The 26,093-nt window shown below is 43.3% G+C and overlaps 1 protein-coding gene across 2 annotated transcripts in view; it reads left to right on the top strand.

Moving 5' to 3' along the window:
* Nucleotides 1-23,948, top strand: part of THADA (Thyroid adenoma-associated protein homolog) — a 102,100-nt gene extending 78,152 nt beyond the window's left edge. Inside the window, exons 31-39 of one of the 2 annotated variants that reach the window (XM_050192686.3) lie at nucleotides 3,716-3,801; nucleotides 6,807-7,204; nucleotides 9,788-9,865; nucleotides 11,777-11,817; nucleotides 14,957-15,026; nucleotides 15,322-15,466; nucleotides 15,891-16,001; nucleotides 18,388-18,539; nucleotides 22,358-23,948. In XM_050192686.3, coding sequence (XP_050048643.1) covers nucleotides 3,716-3,801; nucleotides 6,807-7,204; nucleotides 9,788-9,865; nucleotides 11,777-11,817; nucleotides 14,957-15,026; nucleotides 15,322-15,466; nucleotides 15,891-16,001; nucleotides 18,388-18,539; nucleotides 22,358-22,831 — 1,555 coding nt within the window. In that variant the 3' untranslated portion in view covers nucleotides 22,832-23,948. Of the gene's footprint in view, nucleotides 1-3,715; nucleotides 3,802-6,806; nucleotides 7,205-9,787; nucleotides 9,866-11,776; nucleotides 11,818-14,956; nucleotides 15,027-15,318; nucleotides 15,467-15,890; nucleotides 16,002-18,387; nucleotides 18,540-22,357 lie in introns of both variants that reach the window. The other variant, XM_050192685.3, reaches the window with a different exon arrangement.
* The last annotated feature ends 2,145 nt before the right edge of the window (nucleotides 23,949-26,093 follow it).

The raw sequence follows: 26,093 nt of genomic DNA, 5'->3' as shown, positions 1-26,093 counted from the left end.
AGGAATTTTCTGTCGCCACTGGTGTAGCAGCTGCTGATCATGTGGTTCCACGGAGAGAGAAAATTTATCCCGTTCTTTGACATACCTGGGTTTACAGCCAAACACAAAACAGGCAGGATTTCGTAAAAGCACTCAACAATAGAGCATATTTACACTATCAATCGGGTGATAGAAAAATGTGCGGAATATAACCAACCCTTATATATAGCTTTCATTCATTACAAGAAAGCGTTTGATTCAGTCAAAACCTCAGCAGTCATGCAGGCATTACGAAAACAGGGTGTAGGCGAGCCATATGTAAAAATACTGAAACATATCTATAGCGGCTCCACAGCTGCCGTAGTCCTCCATAAAGAAAGCAACAAAATCCCAATAAAGAAGGGCATCAGGCAGAAAGATACGATCTCTCTAATGCTATTCACAGCATGTTCACAGGAGGTATTCAGAGACCTGGATTGGTAAGAATTGGGGATAATAGTTAATGGCGAATACCTTAGTAACTTGTGATTCACTGATGATATTGCCTTGCTTAGTAACTCAGGGGACCAATTGCAATGCATGCTCACTGACCTGGAGAGGCAAAGCAGAAGGGTGGGTCTAAAAATTAATTTGCAGAAAACTCTAAAGTAATGTTTAACAGTCTCGGAAGAGAACAGCAGTTTATGATAGGTAGCGAGGCACTGGAAGTGGTAAGGGAATACATCTACTTAGGGCAGGTAGTGACCGCGGATCCGGATCACGAGACTGAAATAATCGGAAGAATAAGAATGGGCTGGGGTGCGTTTGGCAGGCATTCTCATACCATGAACAGCAGGTTGCCATTATCCCTCAAGAGAAAAATGTATAACAGCTGTGTCTTACCAGTACTCACCTACGGGGCAGAAACCTGGAGGCTTACAAAAAGGGGTCTACCTAAATCAAGGACAACGCAACGAAGCTATAGAAAGAAGAATGATGGGTGTAGCATTAAGATATAAGAAGAGAGCAGATTGGGTGAGGGAACAAACGCGAGTTAATGACATCTTGGTCTAAATTAAGGAAAAGAAATGGGCATGGGCAGGGCATGTAATGAAGACGGAAGATAACCGATGGCCATTAAGGGCTATTTATGGTCTGGATTCCAAGAGAAGAAAAGCATAGCAGGGGGTGGCAGAAAGTTAGGTGGGTGGATGAGATTAAGAAGTTTGCAGGGACAACATGGCCACAATTAGCACATGACCGGGGTAGTTGGAGAAGTATAGAAGAGGCCTTTGCCCTGCAGAGGGCGTAGCCAGGGTGATGATGATGATGACGACGACAAAACATTCACTATTTCCTGTTTTGCTGTTCTGTGTACTCAAACAAGAGTATCAACACATCTTGTTACACTCGCCCTGGTCCGCCAGAGCGAGTGCAATCTCACCTTTTCAGTACAGAGCAAGCCTACATACACAGGTCGTTACCTGAAGTTTATTTCTTGTCATCCGGTTGGCCACAGGATGTTCGTAGTGTCATCCTTGATAATGTGTGCCGTACACATCTGTTCAGATGGTGATGCACTAAAAAATAAATTGAGGACAATTCACTGTGAGCTAACCAGTAATGGCTGCTACGGTCATCTTATTCACAAAACTGAGAAGAGTGTAGTGGGGCCAGGAACAGAGCACAGCAAGACTTCGTGCACTTGCAGCCATCCATAACATCAGTGGATTCGGCGAGGCACTATCGCACATATTTTCAAAATGGAATGTGCACGTCGCCCATGTCCTGACCAGGAAGCTCTGAAAGCCGGTCATGAACAGGAAAAATAGGTTGCCAGTTTAAGCATTCCCAGGAGCCATTTACAAAAATTCATGCACCGATTGTCATCAAGTTTACATTGGTGAAACAGGAAAGTTTTCAATACTACTCAGTGAGCACAAACATGATATCAGAAATAATATTCATACGTCAAACACCATTTCTGAGCATGCCCAGAAGCATACTCACAAGATTGACTGGGACAATGCCACCGTCGTAGCAAAGGAAAAGAATGTATCATCCCCATGGCTGCTGGAATCGCTAATTGTTCAGTTCATGTTAGCTATGATAAACCGGACAGCAGGAAAAATGCATCCGTATGTGCATGCTCATTACGTCGTATGTTGCGAACAGTAAGTAACAATGTTTGCATGTTCTACTTGGTGAATAATGAACCCGTATGCGGTTCTGAAACGTCATTCTTCAAACAGTGACCGTGATTCACTTCAGTGTGAAAAATCAGTAGTTCTGTCAAGCCTTTTTGCACAACATTATTTTTCATCTGCTTTTACTATGGACATGTACAAATGCTTTGCATTCTTGCAGAAAAAGCAATGATAAGCATTCATTGGTATTTTTTTATTTGTGCTTACTGTACATGTTTGTGTTTGATGGTTGTTGAACCAAGCTGCTAAGGGCCCAACTTTGTACCAGATGACACGGTCCATGTGTTCCACTGGCCTCCGCCGCTTGTTCACAGAGGCCAGAATTTTAGAGCTGTGAAATAAGATAGCTCATACAGGAAATGTGCTGCAAAATGAAGCTTTACTCCCAAAATTATGTTTGCCTACTTTGGCGAGCCTTGTTTGAAGCTGTAACCTGTAAAACACGTTTAGCCACTGGACAGCTAAGCTTTGCAGAAAAGCGAGTCTCTCAGTAGCAATGGGCACGAGTCTGCAAATAGCGAGGGTGCACTCTTTTGCAGGTTCCACCCTCAATTCTGAGGTTATTGCTTGAAAGTAAATGTGATGAGTGAAGACTGGTACAGGGTTAAACCCCTCTGAGCTTGAGGGAAATTGATGCAGAATAATAAGGCATAGGTTGGCGAGAACAGACAACTAGCAGAAATTATTTAATTTTCCAAAGCTAACATGAGCCAAATACAAAATCCTTTAGTATAACAACTTACCAGTTTAATTGTTTTACCAATTACAATGTAACTGCCAATGTTCCAATATGTTAAAATAAACTAACTTGCTAATAAATGCATGTGTATATCATTATTCAATATTCTATACTGACACGTGTACTTGTTTGTTTTTATCGGGCGACACGTTTCACCGCCTAACAAATGTTATCGCACAGTGCAGGACGCGCCTGCATGTATCGGAAGTTTCTGGAATGTTATCGATGCTTCCATCTGCTGTCTGTGACTGAACCTTGTGTAATCTGATCGCATGTGTGCGCGACGCGAATAATGTAGAACTTTGTGGAAGGCATGGCGGGTCACAGCGATTACTCTGGAACATTCGACGGCTGAAGTATAAAAGGCGACATGCTTGACCCGCTGATCAGATTTTCGACGATCGCCGACTGTGTTCGCCGCTATTGTTGTGCTATAAGTGTAGCCTGTTTTTGTGGGCACAGGTTCGCCCGATAAAAGTTAGTTTTGTCCTTCACAGTATTGCTGCTGTATTCTTCAGCGTCACCACCAGGTGACAATATTAAGTATCCGTATTCCATTTGCATGAAAAATTTTTGATATTCACACACCCCTAAATGAAATGCATTGAATCCTGTAAGCATTTGCCGAGGTGATGGAAATATTTCGTGGGGGTGAGAATTTCGTTGTCTCTGGCTTTCGTTGTTGTGGGGTTTTACTGTACTATCAGTCAGTCTTCCACATGTTATATTGATAGTACCATTATGTTTGTGTAAATACAGCTATTTAGTTTCATAGAGTGTTAGCTGTTTTTCATACTTTGATCTCTTGTAGGGCGAACAAGTGCTTTGTATCAAGGGCAGCGTACTTGGATGTTATCTTGTCCTGGCTGCAATGTCTCTCAGATCCCAGCCAGTTGGGTAAGTGGTTTTACTTTCTTTCTTTTTTTTTACGTTATTTATTATTATTACTTTTTTTAATTTGTGCATAATGATAAGGTTACAAATGGGGATTACACATAAATACATACATACAGACTGAGGTCCCATACTCAACAGACTGTACGGGGTACCTCCCATTAGAAATGAGTAGGATATGTAAATATAAAGCAGCTATATGTAAACACACAAGACACCGTATAAATTAGTCACTAGCTAACAATGTAAAATATTTTAATAACACAAAGTAATTATTAATATAATGGTAACGATGAAATGATTATATTGAGTGCGAAAATTTATGGAGGTTTGATTTGAATGTGTAGAAATGAGAGAGTAACTTAGTAATATGACACGCTTATGAGTTCCAAAGTGTTGTGGCTGAAAAATTAGTAGTAAATTTACTATACTTAGTGCTAGGTTTCTTTAGGTTATCCTCTTGTCTCCGTGACTGTGAAAGCAAGTGGGAAAGTAACATTCATTCATTATGGCACACATTTGCTTGATTTTATAAACAGGCAGCTACGAGCTACAATGTGATAACCTACTGCAACTAGGGGTGTGAACATCAAAAGTTTTGTATATGAGTCACATACAAGTACTTACTTTCGAATATCAAATAATGATATGCAGATGCATTTATTAGCAAGTTTAGAATGTTAGAACATTGCAGTTATGTTGCCAACATTAAAAAATATAAAGCTGTTGCAGTGCAAGCTTGTTTAATGACCCTTGGTTAATTCAGGAAATTGAGTAACCCATATTATTCTAGTGTTGCCAACTTGTGCATTACCATACAGCATCAGAATGCCAGCTAACTCTGAGGCATTTGCCCCTGTGCCAGCTGCCACTAGATGTACCTTTCACCAAGCAATGAGCTCAGGAGTGTGGGTAGCACAGCATGTAATGACAAACGAGCAAGGCAGAAGCTGTGCTAGCCCCTAACTAAAATGAAGTGATAGTGAACTTTAGAAGAGTAGTGCTTTGGGCCAGTTGGTCAAGAATTTATTTATTTATTTGTTTGTTTGTTTAATTATTTGTACGTACTGCAGCCCTATTAGGCTATTGCAGGAGTGGATATGAAAAGCAGAACAATAACAAATAACACAGGTGATCTGAACAATACAAACATAATGAAAATAACTACCTATTCAATGTCTCTAAAAATAAGCTTAGAGGCATAGAACAAGTATTACCAGGCAAAGAATTCCAATATTCAATAACACGGGGAAAAGCACTGTATTTAAAAGTGCCTGTATGGGCAAAATAAGGCACAATGTTTAGGTAATGGTGACTTCTAGTATTGGATGGTTTAGCAGGGTCTAGGTAATTAACTGTTGAAATTCAGCAAGGGGAGTTAATAATGCAATGCAGAAACTTTAGCGATATCATGCGTCGGTGATGTGAAAGCGGTCGCAAGTCTAGGGATGGAGGCACTGCAGAAGGTGAAAAATCTCTGTCGAACCTGGGGCATATGAAGTGAATCGCTTTCTCTTGGATGGCCTCGATTTGATTAGTGTCGCATTGCTTGTGTAGATTCCAGACAAGGAGAAGCATGTTCTAGTAGAGGCTAGATTAGAGATTTATACATCAGTAGTTTAGCATGTTTGTCAAGGATGAAGCACAAAACACAGGACCAAAGGAATAAGAGACAAACAGGCTTTTTGCTGTGACCACTGCTTAAAGAGAAAAACAGTGAGAACACAGTGTCTTTTCTTTTTGTCCACATTTTGCGCCACATGCATGCAGGACTATAGCAGTACAGTTACTTTTACTTGAATATAAGATAACATTAATTTTATAAAATAGCCTTTAGTGCAAAGAAAACGTAACACACCGATACTTGTGTCTATAAAATAGCATCGTTTAGCAAAGTGCGATGCTCGCATGCGCTGCAGTAATGCCCGTAGCGAGTTGCTCATAGGATCAGTACAAGTCCCGTATCCTGCTCCAGTGCACCACATGGTAAAAGATCGGCCATTGCTCTGTGTTGCATTGAGGGGCCAGATGGGCATGTGGTCGACAGCTGACACGTTTGAATAGTAAGGCAGCATGGACATGTAGTGCATTGGCCCGTCAGATCTGTACACACCAAAAAAGCATTCTTATTGCAGTTGCAGTTCAGTTTCTTTGAGCAACTGCCCCCGTACCCTTTTATTGCACTAAGTTGCACCCTCGCTTTTTGCAAACTTGTTAGCATTGCAGTCGGTATATCAAAGACCATCCCACAGTGAGAGCGACTTGCAACGTTCATGAGCAAAAAAATAAGTCAACTTACGGGCCTTCAACACAGCCTTGGCGAAGCAAATCAGTGGGTTCCCACTTTTCCTCAGAAAACTGTCTGATACTTGCAAATATCTCAAATAAGCTTCAGAGAGGCATATTTTATATTTTGAATTCTCAATATATCGAACTATTTCGCAATCCCATTCAAGTTTGATATATGTGGGATTGACTATAGTAAGATTTAATGTTCAACTGGTAGGCAAAATTTTCCAGTATTCATGCACCCCTAACCACATAAATAAACTTGACTTCAAATAAACTTATGTACAGATTGCCTGTGTATCACGAGGAATACCATTTACTACGATTGATACTGTACAGGGCAGTGAATGCCTTACTGCACTTTATGTTGCATTAACTGTTGCTTCACAATTTGCGCAGAAATACAAACTTTTACCCTTTTTCATTATTCTTGTTTTTCATGCTGCTCATTCGCATAGTTTCTCACAGGCAGTCATACAATTTCAGGATGTGAAATGAAATGGCTTAGAGAATGACTGTAAGCTAACATCACATAGCAGTAAGAATGTGCAAGCACATGTACACCGCAAAATGAAAGAAACAGCTGCGCTTTGTCTATTCCTTATTTTTTTTATGCTGTCCAAAAGTTATTGCTTTCCTGCTCTGTCAAGTGTACACCAGTTAGGCCTACAGCAGATCCTAAACTCATAGGAATTTTACCTTCGCTTCTCCTTCAAAAGGTACACTGCCATACAAACTTATAGCAGCCGTGCTGCTGGAAGACCCGTCGGACCAGAGGCACTCTGGTGGCCTCAGGAAGGAACCGGGACAGGAGTTTCTTATTACGACGCGGCAGGACTTCCTCCTCGAACTAGGCCTGCGCTGGCCGGACCTATTCCCTGGACCAGATGGATACTTTGGCTTTGTGCTCAGGTCACTGTCTTCCATGTCACTTGAGGCCCGTTGGATGACACTGCAGTTTGTGAGGCGCACATCAGTCGTGCAACTATGCAGCAGCTGCTGCTTGGCTGCTGGAAACGACATCGACCGGATGGCTCAGCAGGTTCTCAACCGTGTCATCCGCACAGTCTGTGATGGGCCTGGAGAGCACCAGCAGTACATGGCGTGCTTTGCAGAGGTGACTAACAGTTGTGCATCTCAGCGTCTGTGTTGAAACTTGACGAAAGACACTTTTCCCTTCTGTCTGCTTATATTGTGCTTCTCCGGCTGTGTGTTGCGCATGTGTGTGATTGTACTCATCCAAGCTTCTGTTGTACAGCCACAGTCAAACATTGACGACACATCCATAGCATCTGTGGATGTGTTGTCAGTGTTTGGGTCTGCCCATTCTGTTCAGGCCGGTTTGTTAATGTTTGGGTGATACTGTTGCTGACCGATAGTTCAAACTCAATGGGGACTGCCAAAAATTCCGCTCTGCATAATATAAAGTCCGAAATGCTGCACTTGCCGGAAAAGAGGTGATTTTTTTTCCACAAGTGGCCTAAAAGGTTGTGCCATATTCTCAGATCGTCACTTTCGGGGATATCTTCCAAGGCGCATTGGTATCTATGAGCAATGAGATCCTTGGCACAGTGCCGAGCACTATATCTTATATCACAGTATGGAAACACTGCCACCCGTCGATGCATCTGGTGCAAGCCCCGTGAAATATTACGAACATGAAAGTGTCTTCATAAGTAACTGTCCAAGAGTGCAGCCCATGTTTAACACTGTGGTGTGCAAACATACTCTTGTATTTGGCCTAGACATTTCGTGGCCGTGATTTTCTAGCAATGCCTTTTATGTTATTCCTTTTCACACTTTTTATGCTTTGTCAGTAGTCGGAGCAAACGTATGTGTTATGTGTGTATGAGCAGTAGTAGTATGTGTTATCTACGGGATCGACCAACCGTCGAGCGCAAGACATTGCTACAAAATCGCGACCTGTATCTTTCCTGTCGTCATACTATTGCTACAGATAGATGGTATTATTGTCAATGCATGCACCGAATTCTCATTGATGACTACTACAGTCGAACCTCGATATATCGAACAGCGCGGTGATCGCAAAATAGTTCGATATAGCCGGAATTCGATATATAAAATCACGTAGAAAACGCGTCAAAAACTAGCGCAAATCAATCAATGAACCAATCGTGGCGCAATAGATACTCACATGAAGCTTCAAACAAAGTATTTATTTTGTTCGCTGAAAGTACTGAAGCAGCGTAGCCTGCTTCATATTGGCAACCGCGTGCTTGACCACGGCGTCCTCAACATAGTCCAAACGGTCCACAAGGGACAGTCCAGTGCCTTCTATTGCGCCGCAGTAGCGGCGTACAACGGCCAAAGCAGCTACAGCCTCAGTTGCAGTCGGGAGCGGGGCAACATCAGCGCTTGCTGGATCAGCCTCGGCAGCGTCTTCGTTTGGCCGCTCAGCAGTCACTTCTGCCGCGATATCCACTTCTGTTAACTCCGCCACTGTTCCGGTGCTGTCGTCACCGCCAACGAAGTCCGCAATGCACATGATGTGTGGCTCAGCACCGACAAAGCACTCCAACTGGCTCCCCGGCCGCCTCGATCACGCGCGCACGGCGTGGGCAAGCCTCGCCGTGCGCGCGTGATCGAGGCGGCTTGCCCCGCCGTGCGCGCATAGGTGCGCGCGTGATCGAGGCGGCCGTGCTGGCTCCAAGCCGCCGCGTGTGTACGCCGCTACGTTCAAATGGCGCCCTCGGCGCAACAGATGTGGGCAGCTGTCGTACGCAGCAGTCTGGTACGCCGATCGCGCCGCCGCCATCTTCGAGAGTGTTGCGGGAAAGCTCGCCTCCTGTCAACAGAGCGCACTTGGTCTGGGGCGGCGGAGTTCGATATATCCATTTTACATCCGGCCCCGTTCGAAATAAAGAATTAAAAATGCATGCGATTTTCCATGTGATATAGAAATTGTTCGATATACACAATAATTCGATATATCCGTGTTCGATATATCGAGGTTTGACTGTATATCAACCAGGCTTCACTAGTTTTGGTTTCGAGGAGGTGCGAGCCACCTATCAAAAGGAAAATATCGCTATTTCTGCTCTTGGTCGCACAGATGGAGCCCGAATTATCGAATGACACGCTGTAAGGTTCTTGAAATTTTGGTCGTCTATACATAAAGTCTATGGCACCAGTGGTGGTGCTGCAGAGCTGCCAGAATAATTAAGTATGTCCGAATGAGTGGTTAGTAACTGTATTTGGAATTCATGCACCCCTACCTGTAACCCATCATTCCCATGCTCTCTGAGATTGCCATTCTTGTACCTTCTGTGGGCACTAGGGCCTAATTTACCTATAGTAATTTTTGTTGGAAACTGAAATTGTGATAAGGGCTTATTTTGTAAGGTTACACATAAGCACAATCAAAGCATGCAGTAGAGTAAGTAGCTTCAGTGCACTTCTTTAACAAAACTTGATAATTGACAGCTGGTTGTCTCTACCGCTACTAAAGTGAGCAGTTTATTGCTAATATTGAGTGGTATATTTATTTAAACGTCTAAATTCTTTATGTTTTCAACTGTGAAACATTACATACTCATTCTCCAGCATCACTTGTAAATGGCTGATAAGTAGAATTTGTCAAAGATGGTCCATGATGCAGACTTCAAAAATGTCTGTCTTACTTCAATCGATGTGTGTTGCTAAGGTATGAGATTTATTGTATTATTTCTCTTGTTTTCAGGCTTGTTCAGTGCTTACAGCCTGTAATGGCCCTCACTTGGAGAAGCTCGACTGGCAGGGGCGATCAACATTTGAAGATGTGAGTGCCTCCATTGTGCACGAGGTTTTTATTTTGGGAGGCACCGAAGTGAAGTAGTAGCTGCAGTAACACCCTGTTGATATAATCACAATGGGTACGCAATTCGGTGTGACACATTTGTGATATTCGTCGGCTAAAATATATTGCATACAATTCACAGAACATTGGCTGTTCCAAACACATTGCTGCACCACTGCGGATCATATGAACACACAAGCCACAGCCACAGTGGTGGCAGAGCCAGTGGAGTGGCCAGTGCAGTGGTATGCCGATCGCCCATAGTTGCCATCAACAGACTGCAGTCTCTCTCCTAGTCTAGCAGATCAAACCATTCCCAGCACGCACGCAGAGAGCAGGAAGATAGGAAGCATGAGAGAGTACGATGTCGGCAAGCTAGCCTTCATCAGGCCGCAAGTTTGTTCTCTGAGGCGAGGGCAGGTGTGCGCTTGCCATTGCACCACGTTGGTCTCACCACTTTTTTTTTTCTTATGCAATGTTTGCTTGGCTCACTATTCCCCCCCCTTTGGTAGTGCACATCACACATTTTTTTTCCGTTTGTTCATTTTGCACATTCCCTTTGTGTGATTTGGCTCACGCAGGAATTAGAAGGAACCATTTGCACTGTTCATCACAATCACATTGTAAAAGCCTTTGTCATTCAAGAAGCCAGGCATTCTGCAGAAGGTGGACAAAGATCCGAAGGGAAAAAGGACTCGCCTCTCCAAGGAGTTAGGCATAGCACCATCCAGCCTGTGCACAATCGCCATTCAACGTAACCAGATAATGACAAACGTTCAAAGTGTCAGTGTCAATGCTAAAGCGCTAAATCTGCACATCATGTGCCGCTTGAGGAAGTTCTAACATGGTTTAAGGTGGTTACAGCGGTCGGCGTGAATGTCGACGGCAAGGTGCTGCGCGAGAAGGCTTTCAACATCGCACTCTCGCTTGGCATGATGGACTTGCTAGCCCCCGAGCGTTGCATGTAGTACTGGTTAAAGGGGAGGCATGGAACTTTTTGGCCTTGGATCAGTGTGCCGCCTACCCAAAAGATGCCAGCCTCTAAAATGTCAAACTCACTTTTTTACCTTTGCATATGACAAGCATTTACGATGATTGGATATTTCTGTCATTCAGAATGCCGAGTATTATTTTAAGAGTCTCCTAATGCATCGTTTGCTGGTGAAGTTATAACGGAAAAACAAGGAACTGAACATCAGCATGCTAGATGCAATACACTATTGCAGTGAGCTGGGACTCCGTCTCTGGCAATAATTGCTGTCTCTAGAAGCTTTGGCAACCCACCTGAAGAGAATCTGCAAAAGCCGGCAGTTGCAATTGCATATTTCAATGAGCTCGGCATTCAATGCACTGAGGCCAATTTAGTCGCCACAGACGACAATCTGGTGACCTGCAATTTGCTTACCATTGAAGACATTGCGAAGGAAGTTTCAACATCACAGCCTGAGGTTTTGAACAGCAAGGATGAAGACATTTGCTGCAGCAGCGACGACGAGTAGCTCACTACAGCCGAAACACTCCTTGCTTTCAATGCACCGAGGCATGTAGTGGCGTGCGAGAAGATCCAAGAGGACATGTGCACGCATTTTTGCACCTTCCATAAAGCAGTCGTTGATGATTTTGGCAAGAAGAAAGCCCAGAAAGATTAACATTAAGAGATTTTTACAGCTGCAAATAAATGAACCTTTTTTTCATTTGTGCATTTTTATACGAAGTTTGCATGACCCCATGAAATTCGTATCACCAAGATTTTTCTGTATGTGCCAATTCCCATAGCTTCTTTCATTTCCTTGGTACCACTGTTGTTTCTCAATGCACTTCGGTGTAGACCACATTTATTTCTTGCAATCATTGTTAGTTTTTTTTGCTAATACAAACTTCTATATCTTTCAGGTGCTGTCCTATCTTCTTGACTGGTATGAAAACATAAAAAAGTGAGTGTTGGTTCTTTAAAAACTTGATTTGTCATGTCACTTGCATTGCAAAAAGAGGTGAAGATGTATGTAAGAGGCGATGTGTGATTTAACATCAGTGTTGAAGTGTGTGTTCATAATGTCTTCAGCATTTCATTGACCTCATTGGACACATGAATGATTTCGTAAATATCTCTGGCCTTGAGTAGGGATAAAAAGTGGCAGACTTCAGTGACTGTTTTGAGTGTTCAACCAAAAATCTTTTTAATTCTTTATAACACCACCTATGGTACTGAACACTTGTAGATATGTATAATTTTATCTGCATAGTCCGAATGCAAAGTCCATTTTGTTTATCTCATCCGAGTCTAATTTTATGTAAACTTCGCTTGCCTAATTTCCCATAAAAAATTGCAAAAGATTACAAGAAATCATTTCCTCAAATTTTTTAATACAGTGGCTTCTGCATGATTAGAGAAATCCAATAAGACCAACCTTATTGCTCTATTTACCTTTGAAGAAGGGCTTCGAGACCTCAAAGTTCTGGATGACTGCTTCTAAGTCTCGCGAAATCAGACTAACTTCTTGCAACTTTTTCGAAAAATTAAGTAAAGCAAACATGCATAAAATTATAATAAAATTAGATAAAAATGGATCTGATAATTGAAATAAGCACATAAAACCACATATATTTACAAGGTTTCAGCACCATAATTAAGAAACGATGGGTTCCTTTGTTTTGTTTTTGGGTTAACAAACCCAGTTTTTAAAAATCAATTATACTGGAAACTGCAGCTGTGAGGCTTATTTTAGTCTTCTTTTTTTTTCTTGTGTACTTCTGTAGAGCTTCTGCCTTTTCAGCCTTAGTTGTTTGCATGATCTCAGGCCTGATCACTGACGAATCATTCTCTAAGCGTCAAATATCTCATGATGGTTTTGCAGCCTGCCACCATGCAGGTTAGCAGCGAAATTTTGTTACAGCTGCACTGCCTTGGTGCCAAGCTGACACAAATCTATTCGCAACAGCTCTACGGTTCTCAGAAAGCTGAGGAACTACTTAAACCACTTCACCAACAAAAGCAAAAGTGTGGTTGGTCAGCTCGAGTGGCACTGACTTTCTTCATGGCCGCCATTTTTACAGCATGGTGCCTGCAGATCCTGTTAAAAAAATTGGGTGAGACACCATGCAGCATTTAGAACATTGGCGGTTACGCATTAATTCAATAAAAAAATGTGGTGTTGCAGGAATGTTTGAATTATCCAACTGATTAATAAAATTGATCTGCGACTATAAAACAAATGCTTCATCTTTGGCTTGGCATTAAGCCATGTTAATGGCAACACAACTTGCTCATCCAAACTGAAAGCACTGCTTATGCATGTTTTCAAATGGATTGTTTTGAATGCTTCGAAAATTCCACATACTGACATTCGAACCGAAACTAATATTGCATAGCATAATATTTGGTAACATATAATAAAGTACAGTAAACTTCTGTTAATTTGACTCCGGTTAATTCGATACCAACCTAAGGTCCTGGCAGGCACCCAAGCACTTATATGGGCTCAAACTTCCATTATTTCGATCTCAAAACTGGCCATCGACTTACAATTTGAACTTGATTGGTTAGCTTCATCGCTATACGGCTGTGTTATGTGGTGAAGCCTACCAAGAATAGAAAAGAGCCACTGTCACAGGAAATAGTAAGTGCTCCTTATACACACATGCACTGTGGGGATGCGCGACCGTCGTGCCTCCCCTGATATCTTGTTTTCCCGCATAGCCCCCGTCTCCGTGCGGCGTCGCCGCGTGGGCCGCGGCGGTCGGAGTGGTACAAGCGCGGTGCGAGAGATGGCGCGAGCGTCGCGCCGCTGCGTGGTTACTTGGGTGCGGGAAAGACAAGGCGCTCGCTCTTTGGCGGTGGTACGGCAAGCAGCTTGGACGTGCCGCGCGTGCGCCAATCCATGCTTCAGACAAGGCGCGGGCTCTTTCCCGGCGGGTCGGGGGACAGCGTGGACGTCCCGCGCGCCGCCGACCCATGCTTCTGCGAGACCGCCTCGCGTGGCCGCCTTGGAACGCGCCACCGTCCGCGTGACCGTACACGCGAATGACCAGGCGTTGGGATCCAGCATGGGGCGAACATATTCGCTCGCCATGCGGTCGCGGTAGGTCGGACTTCTAGATTTGTCGCACGCCCATCGGCATGTTTTGGGGATAGCAACTCGGCTAGCAGGCATTGATCTATGAAAGGTGCAATAAATGCCCTTGTGACTGTTTGCACTACTGTGTTGTCGTTCCTTTGTCCCAAGAGCACGGGAGGAGAACCCCATATCTCCTACAGCACGTGCCCTCTCCGGTCACAGTACAAGCAGCTGGACGCTAAGTAATCATACTGGCAGTCATTCAGAGCTGTGTCTGACGTTCTTGCGGCCATTTGAGCCCCCATTTCGGCCACCATGCATGTCTCGTATACAAGACCGATAACGAGCACACGCGCCGTGCACCGAGAAGTGGAGAAAAGCCATCTGCAATTTGGGAAAGCTAGCGAGAAGGAAGGCGGTAAAGATCGGAAACTCCGAAAAGTGGAGGGGACATTTAGGGCCAACGAAAAAGAGGGGGTTTATCCAAAACTCTGAAGGGCTGCCAGTAAGCTTATTAGGCATCTCACTGCTCGTACTGTGACCGGAGATGGCACATATGCGTGTGTAAATTAAGGAACACGTGCTATGACCCGCAACAATAGTACTTTTTTTTTGCTTGGCAGGCTTCACCGCATAACATTGTTTTATTGTGGCGAAGCAAACTTTAAAAGTCATCTGCCTAGATAATTAACAGCATGTTTCGACATTTTCTCCGTCTTTTGTTTAATTCTGCCAGTTTCGTCTGCCCCATCAAAGTCGAATTAACGGAATTAACGGCGTAGTAGGGAAATGATAAATGAGTGGAGTGGATGAATCTGCAATGACAAATGGAGACTGGCGGGCAGTTCTAATCACTTCTTGATGGTGATGGTGTCTATATTTTCGTAGATGAGTCTTCAAGGTCTCCTTTTTCTTCTTGCCATTTGAGAGACTGGAAGGCTGCGTGTGTTCAAGTATTTGCGTCTTAAGTGAATGTTAAGCATGTATGAAAGACTGCACATTTCCTTTTGCCCAACAGTGAGCAGACGAAACGCTCTCTTCTGGAACTCATATGCAGCGTTGCTGAGCAACTGGTTACCTTGAAAAATGTAAGTAACTGTTGTAGTTGATTGACCTAAAAATTCGCCGTCAGCATCTCTGCCAATTACTGTCGAATAATGCAAACACTACTGAAAGCATTGCCTACATTGATTCCCCAAAGTGCGTGAGATGTGCCTATTTTTGGTAGCGTTGAGAGTAACATGCTAGGGCTACAGCTCAAGTTATTTTTTTCTTTAATGTCAAATTTTTTTTTACTGTTGAACATCACTTCATTTATTCTCGTTAGGTGCTTTTCTTTCTTGTTTTGTTTGATGAACCATTGTTGCTCCTGTATTGCAGCAGGACCTGTGGAAACACCCAATTGTGCTACGCTGGATCCTACAACTGCTCGAATTGTCAGAGCCAACTGAGGACCTGTCTAGGAGGCTTATGGCAAGCGGTGCCATGTCTGCTCTTGCACAAGTCATCGTTTCAGCGTACCAGTCTGGTAAGGGCCGTGGTGATGATAATAATATATTAAGCCTTGTGCTTCCTTCACTGTTGTTCCATGCAATCTATTTATGCAGCCACCCTATAGGGAAGTGCTTTGTCTCAAGTAGTGGCAGCATCATTTTATGTGAAAAGAAATGGACCATTTATAAGTTGCCGGAGTTACAAATGTCTGCACTATAAATGGTACTCCACTACACCAAGCTTTTGTTATTGCCAACATCAGCCACTTACTGTGGCAGGTGATAACAAATGAATAGAATCCAAGGGGGAAAATCCTTGCATAATAAATTTTTTTTCATCGCTCTGCTATTGAGACTGACTAGCTCAGTGTGTGACAAAAATGTTTGGGCCTTGTTGCAACTGTGACAGATACGTTAAAAGCTTTCTTAAACAAACCTCTTTCTTGTTTTTTTTTTCAGGTGGTACCATTGTGTCGTTCTGGTGGGCACTTGTCAACTTCCTTCAGGACGATGAATCTGGCGTGAGAGATGGTGGTGTGAAGGCTGTCACCAAGCTTGTCACGCTGCTGAGTAAGACACTTTTCACATTTAATTTCTCAACAAATTTGCTCATCTGTTGTCTTCTGTGCTGAAATTCCAGTTTCGAGTATTTGCAGTAGAGTGCTCACATACGGTGGTTATCATTGAAGGACGAAAAATGTTCCAGTGTAGTCGGTGTTCTTCCATATTGTGAAACACAATGTACAGCCAACTGCAACTGCTTATAAAATGTGAGATCTGGGAAATCATTTAAATTCAATGCAGTTTCTGACCATAGCTAGTTGAACTGTATCGCATGTTTGCATGTGCAGTCGCATCTTGACGATTCAAATTCAAAGGAGTCCGAAAATTTGCTTGAATTAAAGGGAATTTGAATTACAGGAAGTTCACTGAATGGAGGACCTATGTGCAGCACTGCATTAGGCGACACATGTCCACTGAGCTAACACAAAATGAGTTCTGGAAGCGTGGCTCCATGGCAAGCAGTACGTGCTGCCGTGAAGCCACACTGCTAGGCAGAATTTTTGCTACTGTGAAGCCGCAAGTTAAAGTGCTTGCAAGAAGAAACAGGAGCAGCAGTAAGCGCACGGTTGCACTCCCAGGTCAGAAGCGCCACTGCAGCAATTGGTGCACTGCTGAGAGCACAATTGGCAGCACGGTATGTCTGAATTAACCATTGTAATCGGTCATGTGTGCTAATTACTGGCAATTTTAGCATATTGAAATACATCAAATTATGACAGGACCACAACATCAGTTCAAATAAACTGGAAGTTCAAATTAAACTGATTCGAATTGATGAGATTCTACTCTACTAGCACAAGCTGGAACCAACCTACATTATGAGGCTGCAAAGATACTCAGTTCTTTCTCAAATCCCGCAGTTCGTAAAGTTTTGGGATTTACTGTACCTGTTTGATTTAATGACCACTTATAGCTAGACACATGTTCTCATATAGTGCACTGTGTACATAAATGAGGTCTGTGCAGAACACAGGATAGCATACAGGCAGAATGTACACGCTGCTGTAGCTTAGTGGCTATGGTGTTGCGCTGCTAAACTCGAGGTACTTGATTCGATGGGGGTGGAATGCAACAATGCTTGTGTACAGTGCATCAGGGGTGCACGTTAAAAAACCCCAGGTGGTCAAAATTAACCTGGAGTCCGCTACTGCGTGCCTGCAGAACGCCAAGGATTGCAGAATGCCAGCGATTACAGAATGCCAGGGATTGACGGGAGACACAAAAGGAGAAGAAATGTTGCCGCAGCATTTATGGGAATGGGAATATTTGACAGCAGTTTTGCCTTTGGTTTATTGTAAGTTAGCATAATGGGGACCATGGACGTCTTGTTTTGCTGGCCATGATGGCAGTCTACTGCTGAGCATAAAGTCACAGGTTCAATTTCTCTTCACAACAAACACATTCCAATGTGGGTGAAATGCAAGAAACTTGTGTATCATGCTTTGGTTGCGCACTAAAACCCTGACTGGTCAAAATTCGGAGCCCCATCTTATCATTGCTGTGGTTTTCACAAGCCATGTAGTGGCTTTGGGTCATAAGACTGCCAACACTTCAATTTTTTGCAATCATCTGTCAGGGCTCTCTTAACATGCGAAACTATAGGTTCCAGTCAGATGTTGAAAAGCGTCAAACACAGTTTGTTTGATGCTTTTGTTTGTTGCTGCACCTTTCAGGAATACTTTCCATCATTCATAATTACACTTAGCACTGTCTGTGTACAAGGGCGACACATTTTTACGGGCACACTTCAAGGAATTGGTGTGCGGTTTTCATGGTGGAACACCAAGACATTGGCTATGCCTTCAAGCGCGTTTTACAAAAAGAATTTGTGCGAGTTTAGTGAATCTGAAATATTCTGCCTTTGGACGAGCAGCAAGCATCCTCAGATGAAACCACTGAAATATGACAGTGAGGGCCTGAGAGAAAACTGTTTTTGTGGTGATCACCCAAAATGCAGTACTGGCTGGAGGCTGTACACTGTACAAGAGCCTCAGCAATAAAGAAAACCTTCTGAAATAAACCATGTTTGTTTGCACAAGTGCTCGCTGCATGGCATCCATAACGCACAAAATAGTTCCCAACAGGAACGACCTCAAAAGAGGCAAATGTTCTTGACCACCAAGGGTTGGTCAAATTCATTTTCTATTTCAACTTTCACCTGCTTTGTCTTATCCTGACAGTAACTCCAATTATAGTGCCTATGCAATGTTGTTTTAAAAAGACATCACTTATGCAAGCTATGCTGTAAAAAAAATTAATGTGAAATGATACTAGCCACTGCAGGTATTAGTCTTCAAGATAAACATCATTTACTGCAAGGACAGGAAATTCGTGAGGGAAATTTTTGGGTGTTTTTGGTTGGCATCTTGTGACCTTTTCTTCTTGCTTGCAGATGAACCAGGGTTTCCTGTAAACTCACTTTTGGAAAAGACCCCACTTCATCTGGCCCTGTGCCTTTTTTCATGTCTCTGCGAGCCGGCTCTTGCTGTGCCTAGTCTGGTCAGCTGGATGTTGGCTAGTCAGATGCCAGCTCTTGACGCTGAGGTATATGTGCATTTTTAGCTATGTTCTTATCAATTCTAATGACATATTTGATTGACCGCACCAGTGCACATCTAAAATACATCAGACATCTGCTAATAGGGATGCACCCTCCCGGAGCAGTTTTTAATGTGAATAGCTTTCTTTGCTGCTTCTTCCTGTTTTCATACTTGGCAGTTAGGGGTAGGACAAAAACCGCCTCTACATATGCGCTGAGTTGTGGGGCACATTCATTGCCAAATGCCAGCTCCGGAGCTTTGTGGCATCTGAAGGTTTAGATGGCGTACTACAGTGCTTGGGAAGGACTGGCCCTTCCTTTTCTCCAGCTGGCCTCTCTGCCTGTGGCGACTGCGGCATAGGGCTCTGGCGTGAGAGGAGGATGGCAGTCGCTTTCCAAGGTGGGGCTTGCACCACTGGAGACAACACGCATAAGTTGAATCGGCTTGTGAGTAAAGCCACCGATGCTTTTGATACAGATGTGCTGGTTAACGAGTCCATCTTCTGAGAAATTATGCAATGAAACAACAGGCACGACCTAGGTATCTGCACATATCTGCACTACTACGCACCATTAAGTGCAGCATTTCTTTAACCAAGCAAATAAAGCATTCAGCTATTCACTTACATAGACATTCATGGTCAGGTGCGCATTTTTTACACAAAGTAAATGGTTCAAGGACAAGAAAAGGAAGTGGGTACATTACTCTGGTGGGTTCGCTATGCAAGTACAGTGAAATCTCAATATAATGAACTTCAGGGGACCGCAGTAAATTGTTCGTTCATCTGAAAGATCATTTAGTGAAAGCCCCAAAATTAACTATTCCACCCATCAACCCATCAGTTCATAAGTTGTCACCATATGAGCTATCCACGAGAATGTTGCAGTTGGCTCTTGGCACACGCTGTTGCTATTTTTCATAGATTCTGCCGTCACGCACCACCGAAGCATCGTTATAATAAGAGTGGCGCGTGCAAAACAGACGCTGACGCCGAGAAAACTAACTTCAAAAACGTAGCTCCATGTCCTCTCTAAAGTGCAATGTTTTCTTGTTTTTATTTGTTTTTCGCATTTCTTGCCGTGGGCACCGCAACTGTCTCAGTTGAGGCGGACAGTTGTCTCAGTTGAAGCGCAAGAGCACGTGAACGACACTGTGTGGAAAGTGCAAAGTGCGACCGTGTGGCATCCCTGCGAGTACGAAGGTTACATTTCACTGCGCGCATAGCTAGTACAGCCCCAGAAAGAAGCAGGAAAGAAAGGCATGCACAAAGAGAAAGGTGAAAGAAGGAAGAGATGCGCCTCTGTTGCTAGGTGATACTTTTCTGGATGGAGCATGCACTCTCAAAACCTGATGCGTCGTTGCCTCTGCTCAATCACCTATATTTTTATTTATTTTTCTCGGGCATCGTCTCAGGTTTTCTGAACGCATGCACCGCGACATCCGCTCTCTGCGCCTTGCCATCTGCTAGCCTACTGTTTCAGCTGCTGTGAAGGATACATGGAAATCTAAGATTTCGGAATATTAGTTCGTAGTACTGGGGCATTGTTAACATCACAGGGAAACTGAATAACTATCGTTATTTTGAAAAGTTCGGTAATGCGGTGTTCATCGTAACAAGGTTTCACTTTAAATACGGTGTCACTTTGAAAAGTATAAGCCAGCAGGAAGGAAAAATAAAATGAGATTGATGTTTCATGAGACATACAATCTTGTATTTCTGTTATTGGTAGTAATTATTACAGGCACCTATTGTCAGCAAAGCGTGGTAAGATTACAGTAGAACCCTGCTGATATGTTTTTCAAGGTACTATGGAAAAAAACACTTCCCAGTTAGGAAGATGTAGCAGTGAGGAAGGCGCCAAATCGGTCTGCAACTTCAAAACAACTCGTACAGTTATTAGATGTATCGGCGCTTGTACTATGACCGTAGACAGTGTGTGCATGTGTATAATTAAGGGACACGCACTGTGTTCCGCGACAGGGGCCTCTTTTCATTCTTAATATGCTTCACCACATAAATGTCTGTACTACGGTGAAGCTAACTTAAGGGAACTGAAAAAAATGCAATCGCGCCAAGACACACTTATTCGGACTGACGATCGCATGCTTTCGGCATTTTGGGGTGTGGCCACAGGCAAGGTATAACAGGCTTAATTGTGAGTATACATTTATTGTCTTTGCGGCAACGTGCAGGAGCAAATTTGTCGACACCAAAAAGTTTGCGTGACCACCACGTTCAAATGCAATGTAATGTGGAGGAACATTACAGAATGGGGACGTATCAAATGGGAACATAATACATAGGAGTCAACAAGCTTGAGGTTGGGACCGCGAAAAGTTAACATAGCCGGGAAAACACAACAGCGACACGTGCCAACAAGTTCCACTTTACTATATCTAATGCTTTCACTCTCCCTTATGCAAGTTATGCCAACAGTGCAGTATGAATATGCAAAGGGGGATGGTCTTTCACTGTGCATCAAGAAATTTGAAATGTTTTCTCATGTTTTCTTGATATAGAGAGCTCTAGAAGTGGGTATATATGGTCAAACCTCGATATGTCGAACAGAGATATATCAAATTATTGTGTACATCGAACACTTTCTATATCACCTGGAAAATCGCATGTGTCTTAATTTTTTATTTCAAACGGGGTTGGACGCAAAATGGATATATCGAACTCCACCATTCCAGGCCCTGTGCGCTCTGTTGACAGGCAGCGAGCTTTCCTGCAACACCTTCGATAATCACGATGACGCGATGGGCGTTTCCAACTGCTGCGCACTATAGTTGCACACATCGATTGCGCCGAGGGCACCATTTTAATGTAGCGGTGTACGCACGCGGCGGCTTCGCTAGTTCAACATCGACGCATTGCATTTGCCGCACTGACTCCTCCTCGGTGCCACTCTCTGCGCCTGCCACACCTCGTGAGGAATGGTGGTTCGCATTTACAAAGACAGCCCATTCAAAAGGTGCGGCCTGCCATGTGCATCGAAAATGGTGTGATCCGCCATGGCGCAGCCGCCAGCCAGAAACTGCTCTATGGGATCGACATAGAAAATGCGCCCTTTTTTTTTTTAATCAGTGGTTGTGGTACTTCATACTTTCTTATTGACAGTGTTTCAAAATGCTTCGGTTGACGGACGAGGAGATTGCAGCGGAAGTAGCGGCCAAACAAAGACACTGCCGAGATTGATCCTGCAAGCGCTGATATTGCCTTGCTCCCAACTTCAACTGAGGCTGTAGCTGTTTTGGCCTTTCTACGCCACTACTGCGGCACAATAGAAGGCACCTAGCTATCATTTGTGGATCGTTTAAGCTATGTTGAGGATGCGTGGTTAAGCACGCATTTGCCAATAACAAGCAGGCTGCACTGCTGCAGGACTTTCAGCCAAAGAAATAAATACTTTGTGTAAAGCTTCAAGTGAGTACTTACTACGCCACGATCAGTTCATTGATTGATTTGTACAAGATTTTGACATGTTTTTTAATGTAATTTTATATATAGAATTCTGGCTATATTGAACTATTTCGCGATCACCGCACTGTTCAGTATATCGAGGTTTGACTGTATACCTAGCGAAAGTGTTTCAATCTGCAGGCTTGAATCACTCATGCTATGCTCTCATGCTATGCTTTTCTGTATTTGTCTGTGAGTTTATAATCATCTTAATCTGCTCATGGTAACCTTTAATAGCCTTTCTTAAGAATTATCTTGTAGTCTGTAGTTCTGCAGCATACTTGCCTGCGTTTTGTACAGGTTTCCACATGCTGTCTTGCAGAGGTATTCACTGTGCCTAACATATTTTCATCTTTCAGAATGATGAACAGCCGTTTGACAAGGGGGAATTGAATACCTTTGCTGAGGAAGTTTTCCTGACCGACATCTGTGCTGACCTGTTGTCTAGTGCAACATGCGAGTTGGCCACAACCACGGTGTTTGCTTCTACGGACTTCTTTGATGTATGCTTCGATGAAGAGGAAATGGGACCAATCATGTTAAGCATTGATGATCTGTATCGGTACAGCATTCGCAACATCCACCGGGATGGATCTGAGGCTGTCGGTAACTGGGCAGCATTGCTCTTGAACCGCCACATAGATCCTGTGTTGATTCGTGTCTACCAAAACGTCCGTGTGGCTGTTGCTTTGAAAAATAAGGTCAGCAGGGAGGAATTTGATGGTTCCTCACAAGTTGTGTTGAGCGTCCTGACTGCCTTCAAGGCAAGCGGAAGCCAAACTATGTTTATCTCCAAGGTTGTTGAACAACTGAGGTGCCTACTAGAAAAATAACATGTTTAGATTGTGTGAAATGTCTGCTGGACATTGGTTGACCGTTGTCATAGCTCTGGCCATCCAGGGTCGTGTCAACAGTTCTGGCTTGTGTTAAGCAAGGTTCTCTTGAGTGTTCAAAACTTTGCAGTCCTCAAGATCGGCTGGAAAATTATTACCTGTTTTCGGCGCTCGACTGAATCGAGAAACCGTGTAAGCACTTTGTGTACGTCACCCAAACACTTTCATTCTGTCTTAACTTTTCCTTGTGCAATGCCTATTGGTACATAATTTAAAGGAGCTACCTTAAAATTGCTTGTGATAACTTCTGCAGAGGATGTGTTCTTTTATCGCCTGTTGAAGTTGTATACCAAAGAGTTCACTATTGAATTTGGTTGAAGTTGGAAGAAAGTTTCGTGCTCAGACATCTGCCACAAGATGGTTTCATGCTGCTGTTCTTTATAACATGTACCAAAAGCTGATGTTTTTTGGAAGAAGTGTTTGCAAAAGATAGGAATTTGAAGAGCGAAATCAGCTGCGACTAGTGTTCTCTATTTATTGCTGACATCATTACTCCAAATAAATTCACTTGCACTAGGACATTTGGCTTAGTTTATTTCTAATGTTGAGAAATTTTTTATGAGTTTCTGACTGGTATTACCAGCTTCTTGTCTGTTACCCTAAGGTGACGTGAAACGAAAGTTCTTTGACATCTGTAGAGCAGGCAACAGGTTTACAAGCATAAAAGAGCCATAGTGGACATGCACAGGTTTTGCACCTTTGGCACTGAACAAAGCTATTAAGTTTTCTGGTGAAGAAACAGTGCTTGCAAGCTCTGAATGTTTCTGTATCATGTCTGAGGTACTGCATTCTCATCGAACAATGAGCAGCTACTATGCACGGTTCGTGCCAGATCTTCACAAACCATTTTAGAACGAATTTAAAACAAGTATTGCTTGCTGTTACATTCTAGCAAGAAGCAGAATAACTTCACTGTCAGCCGTACATGCTGTTTTAAAAAAGCTGCAGTGCTAGGTGTAACTGTAGCAAATTTTGACCATTCTCTTAAGAACTGTTTGCATGTGGCAGTTGACATGTGCACTTTTGTGATGAAATACATACTTTTTAGAAAAACAGATTCCACCTTGTCTGTGTGCTACTTGTGTCCCTTTATGAATCGATTTACAGTCAACAACAAAAGATCATGGAACACAGGATCCGTAAAAATGTGGAATTTCCAAGCAGTGTGTGACCATTTCCAGTAAAACTGCACAGCAATAGGTTTGCGTATACGTATACATGTACAAACTGTAAATTTGTGATGCCAGGCTGCAGAGGTGTTCAGTGTTTTCTTAGAAACTGCAGTCTGTAAACTGTTGTAGTTGACTGTGAATGTTTACTTGCATTTACCACCTGCTCGGATGCAGTACCAGTTTGCAAAGCCATAAAGGGGGTTGGGAGCAAGTGACTTTCCTGAAGATTCTGAAAAGAGCGAGTTGGTGCTCCCACTGTTTGGTACTGCACAGACTGACATTTCATGTTTGCACTGGGTGTGTCCATTGATCTGTGATAATCCTTGGCAGCTGATATAGTAAGAAGTAGTTAGGCAGTTGCGAGAAATAACTAGATACTAATATGCTTTGCAGTTTCAGTCATGTATTTTGTTTTCCACTAGTTCAAGCAAGGTCTCCCTCTCCATGTGAGGCCAGGGCACAAGCTCTCTTTGCATTTAGGAAAAAAGAAGGCTAATTCACTGAGAAAACCATTGGGGCTGTAAGGATGCACTGAAATTTGGAAAGATGTTGAGGCTAACGTGTGAGCTATGTTGGGAGTGTGTAGGATAAACAACCTTTTCTACTGGTGCGAAGAGTGCCTGTGTCATAGGCACTGTCGTAGATGGGCACAGCATCGTCCCTACAACAATGACAAGGAGCATGGTCAGTTATGATGACACCACACTTAAGTAGCTTCCAGAGGAGACAATGAAAACAGGTTACGTCTATTTCTTTACAGCAGACATTCGGTTGACTTTGGAAGAGTATGTCCAAGCAGCTGTCGATGAATTTGTTCTGACTGCCAATGTACGTAATGATCGGCGATTGGCTTCTTTTTAACAGCTGCTTTGAATGCATTGTGCAATGAAGAAAGTGACTGGAGTGTCGGCCAACACTTCCGATAGCAAGCATCTACACACACCCATGTTTGACCAAGCAGTAGGTGCATTGGCCCTCCTCTCTGCCTTGCAATGTTGTGCAGGCATTAACGCTGGGACACGATGATGTCGTGGCATTCAATGAGTAACCAGTTTCTGTTCCTCATTTCGTGGACTAGCTGCACAGGTCAATGTGTCGGTGGTGGTGGGTCTTTGCAAGTGCAAAACACTGATCTGGTCTCTGCAACCATGTGCTCTTTATTGCACAAGACAAAGCTGTACAAGAGCACAGTACAGTGGCCCTTGTCAATTTATGCTGGCTGCTTCCATGATCATGTAACAAGTACTCCATCAGTTGCTTTAACATTGTATTTGACTTGGAAGACACTAACGTCAGGCAGCCCAGTGGCATATTTTCAAGTGTTGCTTGGATAAGACAAGTTGCATTGTGCCTCTACCAAGGACGTTCCCACTCTGATGCTTCTAAAAATACCGCTGCAGAGCTGGCGTCAAGTTGATCTGCAAGCTGCGCAAGGAATCACATTCCGATGTCACCTGTTTGGGATCAATTATAGTTGTCATCTACCAGAATTCTTTGCTGGGCTAGTTTGTGAACAGACATAATGGTAGTGCAAAAGCTCGGACGAAAAGAATAATGTAGATTTCACATACTGTGAGAATGACTGTTGCACAATTACTTCACAAGATAGCTGGCTATCTACTATCGTTTGAGATTCTGTAGAGTGTTGCAAGGTCGCACAACTTGTCTGAAGGTAGGGTGTAAGGGCAGTGAACATACTGAATGAAAAGACGCAAGTCGTTATAGGGCTCAACATTTCTCTCGATTTCAACGTTTTGTTATGTGCATCTTAAAGGCCCTGAAACACTTCTTTAAGGCCGCCATTTTAAACCCAAGCTTTCTTTGCAAACCCTCCCCAACTTTCCCAACCATGGCTGCTGGCTGGTTGCTGCTGCTGTATTACCAAATAGTTTGCATGTGGGACAGCACTACCATGGTTATTACCCTTATAGCTGTTCAGGCTGTTGGCCTTGTTTTCTACAGAGTCACTCAGTGATAAAACAAATCACGACTAAACATTCTCATTGCACCAAATATACATCATCAAAAGC

The sequence above is a fragment of the Dermacentor andersoni genome, chromosome 10, assembly GCF_023375885.2.
Source record: "Dermacentor andersoni chromosome 10, qqDerAnde1_hic_scaffold, whole genome shotgun sequence".
NCBI lineage: Eukaryota > Metazoa > Arthropoda > Arachnida > Ixodida > Ixodidae > Dermacentor > Dermacentor andersoni.
This window is presented reverse-complemented; position numbering and strand designations above follow the sequence as displayed.